Raw genomic sequence first — 15378 nt, 5'->3', positions numbered from 1 at the left:
AGGGCATCCTCGAGTTGCGGGGAGGCGCTAGTCTGGGTTGATGGAGGGGATTTTCCCGGCACGACCCCCGGTGCCTGACGGAGCTTACGGTTTAATTACAATTGCATTTCGGTTTCTTCCCGTTGGCGGATTCGTGGTTCCTGAGGCTTTTTCCCTGCAGCCCCCGGGGCACCCCGTGAATGCTTCAGCACGTTTTTATACAAAGGGGACCTGAGATCGAGCTCTGCACGCGGGGCTTCATGGGACTTGGACGTTCCCTAAGGGTCAGTGTTCTCGAACTTCCCAGGAAGTCCCGAGTCCATTCTCTACCTGCCCCAGTAGGGCCTAGGTCCGACAAGGTTTGCGCTCCCCGGACCCGAATCAGCGAGACAGGAAGAGATCTCTCGTTGCCATGGGAATTAGCTCCATCCACACGTCAACGGCGTACGCAGAGAGGCGGAGCCGGAGGGGGATTGGCAGCCGCAGTATAGAAGGCGGGGCTAAAGAGGATGAGCAGCTCCGCGGGCCAATGGCGAGAGGCGTGGAGAGGCGGCCCGGGAGGGCGCTGGAGGTTTCTAGAAGGGGCTGGGTCTCGTCTCGTCTCGTCTCGTCTCGCGGGACTTTGCAGAACGCGCATTGGGGCTGCGGCTGACTGATACTTTAGGACTTGCTTCTCTTGCGCCCGCCTCCTGCTCTGCTGCCGCCGCTCCCCAGCCATGTCGGCCGTGAAGGCGCTGAATCCCAAAGCCGAGGTGGCCCGGGCCCAGGCGGCGCTGGCCGTGAACATCAGCGCGGCCCGAGGGCTGCAGGATGTGCTGAGGACCAACCTGGGGCCCAAGGGCACCATGAAAATGTGAGGCCCTGGGACGGGAGCACGCGCCGGGGGAGGGTGGGGGAGGGGAGGGCGCGGGAGGGGCCTCGGCGGCCGCCGTCCTCCAGGCCCATCATCCGGCCCGAGCCTTCCGGCTCTCCCGGGCCCACGTGGACGAGCGATCCCCGGCTCTTCTCGGCCTTGTTACAGGGGAAGCGGGTGGCGGCCTAAAGATCGGACGAGGCCGGGACGCCCGGACCCTCCCCTCTACACCCCCGAATTCGTGTGCGAGGGAGTTCCGGCTCACCGGGGGCCGCCCCTGGGGGGCGCTGACGCCTGGGTCTGGTCTCTCTTACCCCAGGCTTGTTTCTGGCGCCGGAGACATCAAGCTCACCAAGGATGGCAACGTGCTGTTACACGAGATGGTGAGGAGTCTCCCCGGCGGGGGAGGGGGGCCCCAAAGGCGTCCGTGTGTCCCACCTACCATCGTGAATGATGCAGAAACGGAACTCGGGCGTCAGATTCCCCGGAAAAGGGAAACCCACTTACCAAGGATATGGCTTAGCCGAAGCCCATTCAGTAATATTAAAGTAACAGAAAAAACTTAAGCCGCCGCCTGAAAGTTTGCTGTAACAGGATTCCACTTGTTTCTGTGTTAATTGATATCCAAGGTAGCAGTAGGGAGTTGCTCGCCTTTGAGATTCTTAGCCCCGGCTCATTTTGTCTGCATGGGGACAGTTCCCCAAAGGTTTTAATGCAGAATGTTTTGGGGGAGTTTTGTTTTTCTTATTTGGTAGAAATGATTACAAGTGGCTTTTGTTTAGTTCCTTAGAGTTTATTCCTTTTTTTCAAATCTTAATTGTGTCATTTCTATTTTCTTTTTAGCAAATTCAACACCCAACAGCCTCCTTGATTGCAAAAGTAGCTACAGCCCAGGATGATATTACTGGCGATGGCACCACTTCCAATGTTCTCATCATTGGGGAGTTGCTGAAGCAGGCCGATCTCTACATCTCTGAAGTACACATGACTGTCACATTCCTGTGGTATTTTCTCCTGAATAGGAAATGTTTTATGTGTTCACTCTTGGCAGGTGGTAAGGGGCTAATAGTGATTTGCCCCTTATATGACTAAAGAAAAATGAATGTCTTTTAATTTTTTAAAATCCAATGAAAGGATTTTGAGGATTATCTTTAACTGGATCAGAAAAGGAAAACAATCAGCAAAGTAGAAAGTGGATCAGGGTTTTTCTTTTGCCCACATTGTTTCTATTGAGACCAATCCAAACCTGTTGTACATTTAATCAGTTTAGTAAAAAAGCCCTAGAAGTGTATATTTAGTTAAAAAAAAAAAAAATCCTAGAAGACTATAAGCACTAGCCTGAGGTTCTTTCCTTGCCATAGATTTCTTAAATTTTATTTCCAAAAAAGGAGATTGCCTTCTAAGTGACTATTAAATGTCAATGGAATCCTAGACAACTTATAAAAACATGCTTAACCAAAGCATCAACAAAATTGGGAGGCTGAGCCGTAGCCCTTATTTTTTACTATGTGCACAGAGAACACCCAAGCGTGCTTTGTAGTTCCCTTGGCTTCTAATCTGTGCTAGAATAACCTCTGCTCTTTTCCTCTGCATTGAAAGGATTGTCTATCCTTTTATGTGTATTCAGAAGGGCAGCACATTTCTAAGATTTAGCAATAACTAGAAGGCCACACTCTATACAAAAATGGTAAAAAGCTTTGCCATAACAGCCCGACTTAACTCCTGCTGAGGCTAATGGTTGACTTTATGGTTGTTGTTACCAGGGTCTGCACCCTAGAATCATAACTGAAGGGTTTGAAGCTGCTAAGACAAAGGCCCTTGAAGTCTTGGATCAAATCAAAATAAGCAAAGAAATCGATAGAGAAATCCTCATGGATGTGGCTCGAACATCCCTGCGCACCAAAGTCAATGCTGACCTGGCCGACGTGCTGACAGAGGTAGGTGGCGTATGGAGTACCCAGATTCTCACATTAGATCATAAGTTAGCTCATTGGAGTTACGCAAAAAACACACAAAGGAAGCAGCAGAAATCATTTTGTAATTTAGAAAATTGAAAATCAGAGTGGGTCTTTAGGACCAGTGAACTTAGTGCTTCACCACTGCTGTCTGTAATTTGCCAGTAAAAACAACTACTCGAGATGGTTCAGTAAAACTAAAAATAATGCAAAGCATTCATTTGATCCTTCTGCCGGTGTCCTTTGTACCATTCTGTGTGTCGTATTAGAGTTCTGTTTCACATGAGGTTTTCTTCTTGCCAGCAGTTGGAGCTTTGTAGATACATACACAAATATAGATTTCTTTTGTAGTTTAATTTGACCTGTGTGCATAAAAATTGATCTAGTGGTGTACTGAAAAACAGAAGTGATGGTTATAGACCTAGCATAATAAAAGGTCTGTGGTGAAAGCTTTGACATGGATATTTTACAATAGAAATTAAAAATTTTCTAAAGTGTGATTACTACATTGAAGCTGTATTGTGGTGGTGGTTGGATGATCTAAATGCACCACTAAATGTAGTTGGTGATAATTGATTTTTTAATGATCTTTAAGAAAAGGGAAAAGTTGGGACTGAGTTAAAATGTAAACACCTGCCTTTTTTATCTTTGTGTCCCCTTTCTACTGTAGGCAGTGGTGGACTCCATTTTAGCTGTCAGAAGACCTGGAGAACCTGTTGATCTTTTCATGGTAGAAATCATGGAGATGAAGCATAAATCAGAAACTGACACATCGTGAGTTAAAAGTTGTTAGTAATGTTGACAGGCATTTTATTGTCTTAAAGATTTTAAAATTTAAATTTCATATGCGATTACTAAAATTTAACTCCTGAATTTTTAGACTAGTTGAAAAGGTAAAAGTTATTTTGAAGGGAAATTTTCAGAACAGATATTCCATGAAGCATATTTTTGCCTCTTTTTTGATAATATCTTTAAATGAATAATGGGATAGGTATATTGCAGAGCTGAATCTTATATATCACATACTATTCAAGTTTTGCTAATGTGGTGTTGATAGGCATGATTTTTCAAGAAGTAAGCAAATTTATGTATAATATGCTGGGCCCACCGTCAGCATTGTGGGGGTAATGGTATAAAGGAACAAGCCTTTGCCAAAGTTATTGTGGGGAGAACCTGGCATAAAACCCAGTTCATTAGTAGATCAAAAGAAGAATGGCATCTTTGGGGGAGGTGAAATCATGATGTTCATTCCTCTCCCTTTGTGGGGCTTGTTAAAATCTAGCTGCAGGGACAGCTAGTTAAGTGGTGCAGTAGATAGAGCACCAGCCCTGAAGTCAGGAAGACCGGAGTTCAAATTTGACCTCAGACACTTAACACTTCCTAGCTGTATGATTCTGGGTAAATCACTTAACCCCAATTGCAAAACAAAACAAACAAACAAAAAAAAAAAACCAGCTGCTTTTAGTATGTGGGATCAGCTCAAATTTAAAATGTTGTCATTTGAATATGCTTTCTTCTATTTTATTGCTTGATAGACTATAAGATACTTATATAAGGAAATGCTTATTTTAATAGGTTGATCAGAGGGCTGGTTCTGGACCATGGTGCCCGCCATCCTGATATGAAGAAAAGACTAGAAGATGCTTACATTCTTACGTGCAATGTATCATTAGAATATGAAAAAACGTAAGTTGAGGTTACCTTCATAAAGAGGTCACAGTTAATGAATGCTAAGAAGCTATCTGGCAACCCTGAATCTGTGGTCCTATGGAATTTGGATTTTCAGAAACTGAATGTGTGAATTTCATTTTCTTGGTTTGTTTTTTTAAATAATTTTAATTCTTGTGTTTTTTAGAGAAGTGAATTCTGGATTTTTTTACAAAAGTGCGGAGGAAAGAGAGAAACTAGTAAAAGCAGAAAGGAAATTCATTGAAGATAGAGTAAAGAAAATAGTAGACCTGAAAAGAAAAGTGTGTGGTGATTCAGACAAAGGATTTGTTGTTATTAATCAAAAGGTGAGAACAAAACTTGAATACTGTGGATGTCAATTATCTACATAGTCCAACCCATTTATGGGTTAAATATTATTTAATATTTTTTTTTTCTTAATCATTGCAGGGAATTGACCCATTTTCTTTAGATGCTCTTGCAAAAGAAGGCATAGTAGCTCTCCGCAGAGCAAAAAGAAGAAATATGGAGAGGTAAGTTTTGCAAATTTTACAGAAAGTAAGAAATATTTTTTTTTATCTACAGCATTTCCAAATTTTTTTGTCAGTATAGCCCTGGGCATTTTGAGCCTAAAGACAAAATTCTTGGCAAGAGGGCATAATTGATTCTATTGGAACTGGGAGTGAACAGACTATAAGGACGCTGATTCCTCTATGTAATGATTATAATACCCTTACTGAACTGTGGGAACTGTTTTTACAGTTCTTATCTATACAGCTCCTCCAAGGGTGGAATTGGAGGCATTCTGAAAATTTATAATTACAGTCCTAATACAAATGAAAGCTTCCCCAAAATTAATTATGTTAATGAATTGGGTATGGAGGAGAGTAAAATATTCTTGCCATGGAATTTATAAAGTAAATTTTCCTTATTTAATTTAGGTTGACTCTTGCATGTGGTGGAATGGCTATGAATTCTCTAGATGACTTAAATCCTGACTGTTTGGGACATGCAGGACTTGTCTATGAATACACACTAGTAAGTATTTCTCTTTGGATAAGTAATATTTTTTAATTCTTGATTATTTCAGGTTTTACTTTTTGCATCTGAAATTTCACAAAACTTTCTGTTGTACAGATCAGGCCTGTGATTATATTGATATTAGTCAGGAAATACTTGAGATCACTCATTTCATCTATGTTTCAGTGGCTTTCTTCTGGTCCCTAACCTGTAGGGACTGGTCAAATCTCAGGTTAAATTTGAAGTTGGACACCATCTGTTATACTGTCTAAAATCAATCAATAAATAATAGAATTTGATTCGTGAAGATAAAAGGTATCTTGAACTAAAAATGCTTATTTCTGAAAATGCAGTTATATGTTAGACCAAGCATTTGACAGACTAGGAATGTGGCCGTTGGACAATTTCAGAAGTAATAGAGGTTTTATGGTGAGAAGAGGAGGCTAAGCTATTGTCTCCCTTTGTGTATAGTATTTTACTTCTCATATCATGCTCCCATTCGGCCAGCACGGTTTTAGAAAATTCACTCTTTGGGGTCCTTCAGGCAAAGTGCAGCTGCCACATTTTTAGGAATTGTGGCCTCTTGCATTTTTTGCAAACAGCACTAGAATAGCCCTTTCTTCTAAATGGCAGCTGACACCAAGTTAAATTCAGTTTATTCTGGACAACAGCTGCCTACTGTGAAATAACCTTGACTCTAATTTTAATTGTTGCTTAAATATATTCTGAAAAGATGACACTGGTAAGAGCAGATAACCTAATGTGCAACCTCTGTGTATTTGTGACCAGATGTATAAGCGTGTCATAATCTGAGTGCCAGACTAAGCATCATTCAGGATTTACCTTGGCCTGTTCTGAAAACAGGAGCTCGCTCTGGTGCCTTAAAGTTTTATTGGCGCTGCCTTTCTGACATGCTAAATGTTGTAGGGAGAAGAGAAGTTCACCTTCATCGAGAAGTGTGTCAACCCTCGATCTGTCACCTTGTTGATCAAGGGACCCAATAAGCACACTATCACCCAGATCAAGGACGCAGTGAGAGACGGCCTGCGAGCGGTCAAGAATGCCATCGAAGATGGTGAGCTTCACCACGGGCAGCTTTTGTGTCGCTTTGATTTCCCATTACATCTTCACTCCCTCAGGGGGGAGAAAGGCAATTCCACGAGAGCAGTGGACCCACAAAGGCTGGGGGCTGGGGAATATGCTCTCATGTTGTTCGTTTGGGACGTGGCCACAGGTTCCATTTCTCTCCTGGGTCATTCCATTGTTGTCGTGTTTTCCTGGTTCTGCCGACTCCACTCGGCATCAATTCACAGGTGTTTCTCACAGCTCCCCATGGTGGTGGTATTCCTCCCTTTGACATTCACGCCACATTTAGTTTGCCATCTCCAAGCCAGTGGGCTGATGAATGGATGGTATATGGTAAACTCATTTCATCCTTTTACCCTTCAAGTGCATGGACGAATACTGTGTTCTCTTTGTCAGTAGTCAACACAGCCAGACACCATGCGAAAGCACATTCTCCTCTGAAACGTCTTGATGGGATGCCGAGGGTTGTCATTGGCATGCCATTATGGAAGGGGATCACAGATGCTTGCCCTGATTTGGGGACAATAGCGTGAGATATTGGAAAAGCAACCCAAGATCATAACACTCGAAGCAAGCTGTCTGACAACAGACGTGGTAGCCCCATTTCTTCCAGGGGCGCAGAGTGTGGGTCCCCACGGTCCATAAAGCTGTCCTGAGGTTCCTCTAGAACAACAGTGCACACTCTAGTGAACATGTGGTTTGTTTGTACCTCTCTGTCCTTTATCCCACCTTCCATGGTGACACATCCTCTTGTGTCTTTGTCCCCTCACCAGGCTGTGTGGTACCCGGGGCTGGCGCAGTGGAAGTTGCCATTGCTGAAGCTCTCATTAAACATAAGCCCAACGTTAAGGGAAGAGCCCGTCTTGGAGTCCAAGCTTTTGCTGATGCGCTGCTCATTATTCCCAAGGTGTGTGGGAGTTCCACTGATGGTTTGTTTATGACATTAATCTTTAGAAACCCGTCCATGTGCTTGAACCTAGTTCGGGTCTAATGTGGTTTGTCTGTAAAGTGGTGGCCAATGTCCACCAGGCTGACTGGGTATCCTAAGGAGCTCCTACCACGTGTTTTTTCTCATGGCAAACCCTATATTCAGACAAGTCTTGCAGTGAGGGTTTGATGAAAATTAAAATCCTTCCTTGTGTCAGATATTGCTTGCCCAGTTCACAGTATGGCCGATAAGAAACCACTTCTGTCACACCTAGGAATCCTCGGTGCAGCCCCCACCCTCACCCAGGCTCAAACTGGAAGCCTCTGTCTCAGGCGGCTTTGCTGGCTACAGCCGTGTTCTAAGTCTGTTAGGGAGGCAGAAAGGGGTTTTGTTTTGTTTCGTGCTTGAACCTGTGATTCCATTGGGGTGGATAGTTTTCAGGGAGAATTTTCTCCCTGTGTAAATTGACAATTGATTTATGTGTATCAGAATCAGGAGCTTCCTAGCTTTAAGGCTGGCTCTTGGTACTGTTTTCCTCACCTGTAAGTGAGGATGTTCTGTTAAATGACCTGAAATAATAACTGCCTTTCATATAGTGCTTTTGGATTCGCAAAGCACTTTATGAAATATTTTGTCCTCACCACAACCTTGGGGGGTAAATACTCTTATCCTCATTTCACCCATGAGGAAGCAGACAAGAGACTTGCTGAGTAAGTGTCTGAAGTGGGATTTGAATTCAAATCTGCCTCCAAGTCCTACCTCTCTCTGTCTAGTGTGCCCCCTAACTGCCTGGAGATCTTAACTACCTTGAGGTGTATGATCTCATACATATTCCACTTTGCTTCAGGACAAATGTAACAAGAACTCACTTTCATTTGCCAGTGGGACTTTTGTGTTTAGAAAGATTAAATGTGTTTATTTTGTTTTTGAAGGTTCTTGCTCAGAACTCTGGTTTTGACCTTCAGGAAACACTAGTTAAGATACAGGCTGAACATGCAGAATCAGGACAACTTGTTGGTGTTGATTTAAAGACAGGTAAGAGAATTCTGCCCATGTAGGAGTGTCTTTTCATTGGCTTCTCAGTGTCACTCAGGTGGTGCTCATGGGTAGCAGGAGGCCCTTCTCCGAACAATGAATATTGGACAGTTTATTTTACTCTTAATTTCAAAATGTACATTGTTGAGTAATTTAATAGCAGTGAAGATAAGATTTTGGTGAAGTTATTTTTTCAAACAGTATTTTAAAATGCCTAAAAGGATTATAAAGGAAACCAATTATATTGAAATTTCCTTGTCAAAAATGTTTGCCAAAACAAGTTAAACTGCCTCCAGCTTAAGAATGAGTTTTAGGTACACGAGTAAATAATTTTGAGACCCAAGAGGTAGCCAGTGTAATGCCTTATTACCAGGAGGACATATCTACTGTGAGCCTCAGGGAAGGCAGCAGCCTAGTTGAGGCAGTCTGTTTCCTTTGCAGGTGAGCCCATTGTTGCTGCTGAAGCTGGCATCTGGGATAACTATTGTGTCAAGAAGCAGCTGCTTCACTCTTGGTAAGTGGGGAAGATCTGAATGAATAATCGAGTCCATGGAAGAGAGGTGGGTGAGGGGAAGGTAGGGTTTATTTTTTAATATTTAAAGGAAACATCTATTATATCTTCTCTGTAATTCTCCAATTGACATGTTTGTGAGAAGATTTCTTAGATGAAATTTAAAATAAAGTTACTAGAAAAGATGGCAGAAATTGGATTAGACCATTGTATCCTTAGGCAAATTTTAGAAATTCTGGGTACCAAGAAATGAAAATTGATTTTTGTTGATTCTTAATAAACCTCCAATCTCCTTCTAGCACTGTGATTGCCACCAATATCCTCCTGGTTGATGAGATCATGCGCGCTGGGATGTCTTCTCTGAAAGGTTGAGTGGAATCTCAAGATTTCCACTGTAAGCAGTGGAATCGCGAAGGTCCTACAGAAAGAACCGCAACGTGTGGCTACTAGTGGTGGTTGTTCTTCCCAGCTGCCAAAGGATTTCCCAAAGAATAATTGTTTTTCTTACTGTTGCAGTAAACCTGGTCCCTAAAACTGAAATTATTGGCCCCTATCCAAATGTAAGGTTCTAAAATGGATTACAGTATTTATTTTTTTTTTTTTTAATTGCACTGAGGCCTATGATTAAAGCTGCGGTCCTTTTTACCCAATCGATTATTGTCCTGCCTGGCTTCGTGTCTCATGTAGTAGCTGGTGTAGACCCTGCTCGTTTCTTCATCGTGTTCTAGAGTAGTGCTCGCTTTTACAGCGTCTGACCTCTCCCGTGGCTTCGTTCTGTCTAAATCTAGACACAAAGGGGACATGAAGGTTTCTCGAAATTTAGATGAATTCTACCTTCTGTCACCGCTTTTCTGTTCTAGTGCAAGCCCTAAAGCATAAAAGCTTTTGTTGCAAGTAGATTGTTAGTTTGTATCTTCTCTCTCCAAGATTTTCCTGTGTTGAGTGAGAGTTGATGGATATTTAATATGCGCCTAGAAAAGTAATGCTGTGTATTAGTCAAATTAGTCTTTCTCATAACTTATATACAGATTGACTTTAACCCATTCCTCATCAGCTTTTAACTTAAACCTTTCTATTTAGGTTTTTCTGACAAAAATCCAATTGCCTTAGTATGTGGTCTTACAAAAGTGTATTTGTCCGTTCCTGTGGTGGGTTGGGCTTGGGGTTGTTGGGAGAGGGGCTGTGCCCTCTTAATTGTTGGATGTAAAATAGTAGAGCTCGTTCCTAGGTGTGTATAAAATGTATTAACTGACTTTTTTTAATTCTTGATACTTTGTTTTTATATCACTTTGATTTCTGACTATATTCCACCTTCCTTTCTCAGCCATCCATTCTTTGAAACCAAGAATAAAACAGAAACAGCGTAAAACCAGTTAATATATCACTTGTCTAGCCAGGCAGAGTTCCATCCTCTGAATGAGTTCCATCCCCATGGCTGCCTTGAGTCTATGCAGAGCATGTGTGTGGGTAGAAGACAGGATGGGGGAGATCAGGAAGGGCCTGGCCAGTCAAGGCTGCAGCAGGGGAGGGACTGGGGGTGGGCCCAGCAACTCAGCCTCTCATTTGCCGTCTCTGTGAGGGGGGACCAGAATTGTCTCATTCATTTTTACTATGTTGCTTTAATGGCTCATCTGTCACAGACAGGACTCTGCTGTGTGCTGGATAACAGAGGAAAGTACCCAGCGCAGGTCCTGTGGCAGGTGCCAGCCCCAGATGGATCTTTGCCCTCCCTTCTGGGAGCTTATGGGGGGAAGGGGAGCGGAATTGAGCACAGGTGTGCCAGCAGTTCATTGATCCTTCACAAGGATGTATGTGGGCTCTGAGAGGTTTAGAGGCTGGCATAGATCAGGTTTGAAATGGGAAAGCCTCGATTCTCGTCCTAACAATAAATAGCTCTTAGTCACTCAAGGTCAGGAGATCTAGGGAGGACTCTGCACTCAATGTGGGGGCAGCCTCAGTCTGGCCTCTGAGGTCTCAGCAGGGAGCATGGCAGCCTGCATCTGGTTCCAAGGCACCGAGCATGGGAGGATAGGTCAAGGCAGCCTCGAACTGGTTTGGGTCCCAATCATGCAGATGGTCTATACAAAGCTTAAATTGAGCACAATCCCTGACACAGCAGGTTTGTTCCTCAGTCACCAGTATCTGTGAGCTCTCACCCTTGGGTTCCCTTTCTGTGCCATCCATTGGTGTGGAGAAAAGTGCCTTCCTTGTAGGTGAAGGCCCTTCAGTGGTTATAGCCACACCTCAGGAATATAGGGGAGACTGCTGAATGCGAGTTGTGATCTTTCCATCAAAGACTAGTAAAATCATCTGGGGATGGGGAGAGAAGGGCCCCACCCTCCCCTTCCCCCCAGCTGGCCTTGTTTCCAATAAAGCACTTTAAGGATGGGCTCCCCAAGAAGATGTTCCACCAGCCGGCCTGGAAACCAGTCTAGCAGCCCTGGGCCAGTTGTGATGCTGAAAGTGGCCGGAGTGCTCTGGCTGAATAAACGTGCCAAGACACATTGAGGGTCCTCCAGAGACTGCGGCTATGTTGGAGGGAGAGCCGGGCCACCCCGGGGATTTTCCTTAGGCCCCTGGTCTGCACTTGGCTGGCCCCGAGGAGCCACACAAATGGGCTGCTGACAACCCTGGGCAAGACAGGACCATGGCCTGGTCTGGGGGAGATGGGGCCATTGCTCCGTGTGGGGCGGCCGGGTCAGAAGCCTAAGGAACAAGGCCTCAGTCTGACTACCAGATGGTGCCCACTGAGCCTGGCCTGGGCCTTTCCTTGTACCTGCTGGTTGTCAGCATGCCCATGCCCGGTGCTGCTCAGTCAGGAATAAGGAGCGGCCCTTCTGGCCTCTAGAGACTCCCTTTGCAGGCTCAGAATCCCAGCTTAGATCTGCATGGACCCTGCCAAGCCCGGCTCTCCTGCCCGTTGGTCAAACACCCACTCGTTCCAGACCTGGGCCTTTCTGGTCTTTGCCTCTGGGCCTCAACAAGATGGCTGCCCTCTGACTCCTTAATAGCAGGGGGCATTGGAGGGCTTGGGCTCTCACCTATGAAGGATTTTGGGTGGGGCTTGGAAAGGCAAGAAGCATTTATGAAGCCTTGAATCATCCTGGGCAAGGGCAGGGATGATAGGGTGGGGGGAGGGGCGGGACCCCTGACCCCTGACTAGTCTTGTAACTCCCCTCACTTTCACAAAGGGAAGCAAACCGCCCCTCCTGGGGATTCTCTGGCCCTTCCTGAGACAGGGTCCTGGAGATTCACTCCGTCCTTCCAGCTTGGTTTGAGGGCCTCTGGAAGCTGCAGGTAAGTATGGGGAAGGGGAAAAGCTGGGGAAAGAGGGGGATCCACAGGGGCGCCCCCTGGCAGGGAGAACCCAGGGGGTCTGGCCTGGCCAAGCAAGGCGGCCTCGGAGGCTTTGTGCCCGCGGCCTAGGGCCCGTTACCCAGGAGGGCAGCCTGCCGCCCCCTTGCTGGGAGCCACACAATTTACTAAGGGGGGATTGGTGCCAGAGGAGCTGGACTCCAGTCTTCCCACAAGTCACCATCTCTCTGTGTAACATGAAAGGATCCCACCCTCTTCAGGTTCTGTCCATGACCCTTGGCCACTAAGAGCGTGTATGGATTCAGAAATAATGAGATTCTTGGAGGAGTCCTTGGCATCTGGGAGAACCGCCCCCCAAACCCAAACCTGGGTCCCATAGCCCCTCCCCTGAGGTGATGACACCCGCCTGCCCCCACCCCAGCCCCAAGGCTGCTCAGCATTGGAGCCGGGTCTGTGACTCCTCCCCTCCCCCTCCCTAGTTCCACTTGAAGGAACCCTGGATTTGGGGGTGCCCAGAGGGGAGGGACCCTGGGGACCCTCCAGCAGAAGGGACCAGTGTTCTGACCTCAGAAAGGACAATCATATCCTAGAGTGGGCTGGAATGGGCTAGTGCTGGCTCAGGACAGCTGGTCAGTAAGGTTACCTCAGAAACCAGCAGATGCTACTGGGGCTCCGTTTATTATATTTCTTTTGTTGCACAAAGTGAGAAAGTTAATTCAAATTAAACTTAAAAGTGTGTTCTGGGGGCAGCGAGGTGGTGCATCAGATGGAGCACCAGCCCTGGAGTCAGGAGGACCTGAGTTAAAATGTGACCTTAGATGCTTAACATTTCCTGGCTTCGTGACCCTGGGCAAGTCACTTCACCCCAATAGCCTCAAAGGAAAAAAAGTGTTGTGTTCGTTTTGTTTGGTTTTTTTGAGTCAGTTGTTAAACATCTGCTGGGAGACTCCTAAATATCAGAGAATTTCTGTCTCTCCCTAGACTGCCTTGGTTCCAAACCCTCCTAACTTTGCGCTCAGAGGCCAGAAGCCAGCGCGGGGTCCCAGGCTCCCCACCCATCTGCACAAAGGCGATCTCGGGCTCCACCAGCCCAGAGTCCCTGACCCACCATGGTGCAGGGCCTGCCCTCTAACCTCCCCTGCCCCCCCACGTCTGAGCTTTGTACCGGAGCTATTGAAGGGGCTTTAACTCACTTGGGGCCCAGAGATGCTCCCCAAGAGCCTGAAATGCCCTTTTGCTTCACCAAGGCCTCAGGGGTGCTGACCTCCCCTACATCAGACATGGCAGTTTCAGGAATTCTCCTTGGGGAGACAAGTTCCTCTGGCGGGGGGGCCCGTCCTGGCTTCCTGCAGATTGGGGGGGGGGGGGAACGACACATTAACTTGTTCAGCCATGGATTTACCTTCTGAGTTGCCTTCCATTTGGAGCCTAGAGCTTGGGTTCTAGGCACTGAAGTTATCACGGACTATCCGAGACCCTCTAATTCCTGCTACAAATGAGGTAACAGGTTGAGAGAAAGTGAAGGGTTTGATCACTGGGTCTGTAACCCAAGGAAATCACAAAGGAGGGAAAAGGGCCCACATGTCAAAACTGTTTGTGGCCGCCCTTTTTGTGGTAGCAAGGAATTGGAAAAGGAGCGGATGCCGGGCGAATGGGCAATGGCCCAACAAGTTAACGATTTAATGATTTGACTTAAATCCTTAGAGAATTTGTGTTACTAAGGAGAGGGTGGAACCCAGAGTTGCTATTGTTTAGGCAGACAGGACGTCCAATAAATTATAGAGTGTAGGAGCCAGAATCAGCAAGCCCTGAATTCAAATTCTCATTTACGAACAGGGGCATCCCGAGAAGTCACTTAACCTTGGTTTGCCTCTTTCCTGACATACAAAACGAGGATCATCACCTACCTCTAGGTGAGGAGAAACACTTATAACCCTGAAATTGCACTACAAATGGTAGCTATTATAGTGGCAGCTAAGGGGCACAATAGAGCCTTGGACCTGGAGTCAGGAAGACCTGCATTCAAATCCCCCGATACCTGCTGTGTGATGCTGGACAAGTCATTTCACCATTTGCCTCAGAAGGAAATGGCCAAATTTTTGTTTTTTCCTTCTCAGGTTATTTTCACCTTTTTAAAGCCGATCTTTCCTGTGCAACAAGACAACAGTATAAATATGTATACATATTTTGTATTTAACATATACTTTTAACATGTTTAACATGTATGGCACTCCCTGCCATCTAAGGGAGGGGGTGGCAGGAAAGAGGGGAAAAGTTGGAACACAAGGCTATGCAAGGGTCAATGTTGAAAAATTACCCATGCGTATGTTTTGTATATAAAAAGCTATAATAAAAAATAATTTTAAAAAAATGGCCAAGCACTCCCTAGCTTTCCCAAGGAAATCCCAGATGGAGTCAGGAAGAGGCTGAACATTATTAGTCTTTAAAATGTATCCTAGTTTTGGTGCAAATTCAGGACCCTAAGTAGGCTGTCAGTTAGCAAGCACTTGTCTTTATTGTGTGCTAGACTAGGAAGATGAAGAAATCTGCCCTTGCCTTTCTGGGCTCCTGTTCCAAGGGAGAAAGACAAGACAGCACCTGAACTCCTAGGCCCATGAAGGACAAAAGACTCGATGGAAGGAAAGCTCCGGTTAAGCCCGCCTTGACAGTGGGTGCTTCTACTTAAAGTTGGAAGCACCCCATGCTCTTCGGGCCGTCTGACCCAAGCCCTTTACTCCACGGGAGAAAATGACATTTAGCAAAGATGTGCGTCACTTAAAAGATCTGAACCCACATCCCGACTTCTCCTATACAAGGAGAATGTATTTATCTGCATATGTCTCTTGGCTCCTTCAGAACTTGCCATAAGCTCACTGAGGAAAGAACCTAATTTTGTTCATCTCGACATCCCCTTATTTCCCCAGCATTACACACCTAGAGGCAGTGCTGGATTCAAATCCAAGTCACTTGTTCCCAGTGCTGCCTGCCTTCCTCACTCAGCCGTTTGTGGGAATGGCTCCAAGAGCTG

At 45.6% G+C, this 15378-nt stretch overlaps 1 protein-coding gene and 2 non-coding genes across 3 annotated transcripts; all 3 read left to right on the top strand.

Annotated features, from left to right (window-relative positions):
- Positions 1 to 588: 588 nt before the first annotated feature.
- Positions 589 to 10302, top strand: LOC100916735 (T-complex protein 1 subunit zeta). The gene is made up of 14 exons (XM_031967896.1): positions 589 to 832; positions 1152 to 1215; positions 1676 to 1810; positions 2596 to 2769; positions 3458 to 3561; positions 4363 to 4473; positions 4643 to 4802; positions 4906 to 4988; positions 5397 to 5493; positions 6403 to 6550; positions 7335 to 7468; positions 8422 to 8524; positions 8966 to 9038; positions 9335 to 10302. Exons 1-14 carry the CDS (start codon positions 696 to 698, stop codon positions 9405 to 9407), a joined length of 1596 nt encoding a protein of 531 aa, XP_031823756.1. The 5' UTR covers positions 589 to 695; the 3' UTR covers positions 9408 to 10302.
- On the top strand, positions 2341 to 2474 carry LOC116419150. The gene has a single exon (XR_004229416.1). It is a non-coding gene; the product is annotated as a small nucleolar RNA SNORA22 (small nucleolar RNA).
- LOC116419149 lies at positions 6927 to 7064 on the top strand. Its single transcript, XR_004229415.1, has one exon. It is a non-coding gene; the product is annotated as a small nucleolar RNA SNORA15 (small nucleolar RNA).
- Positions 10303 to 15378: the final 5076 nt, after the last annotated feature.

The sequence above is a fragment of the Sarcophilus harrisii genome, chromosome 4 (assembly GCF_902635505.1).
Source record: "Sarcophilus harrisii chromosome 4, mSarHar1.11, whole genome shotgun sequence".
Taxonomy (NCBI): Eukaryota; Metazoa; Chordata; class Mammalia; order Dasyuromorphia; family Dasyuridae; genus Sarcophilus; species Sarcophilus harrisii.
The sequence above is the reverse complement of the archived record's forward strand: the minus strand, read 5'-3'. Positions and strand labels throughout refer to the sequence as shown.

Coding starts and splice junctions, on each gene's coding strand:
- LOC100916735 (XM_031967896.1), top strand. CDS start 696: ATGTCGGCCGTGAAGGCGCTGAATCCCAAAGCCGAGGTGGCCCGGGCC. Junction 833..1,151: donor CCCAAGGGCACCATGAAAAT/GTGAGGCCCTGG, acceptor CTCTTACCCCAG/GCTTGTTTCTGGCGCCGGAG. Junction 1,216..1,675: donor ACGTGCTGTTACACGAGATG/GTGAGGAGTCTC, acceptor TTTTCTTTTTAG/CAAATTCAACACCCAACAGC.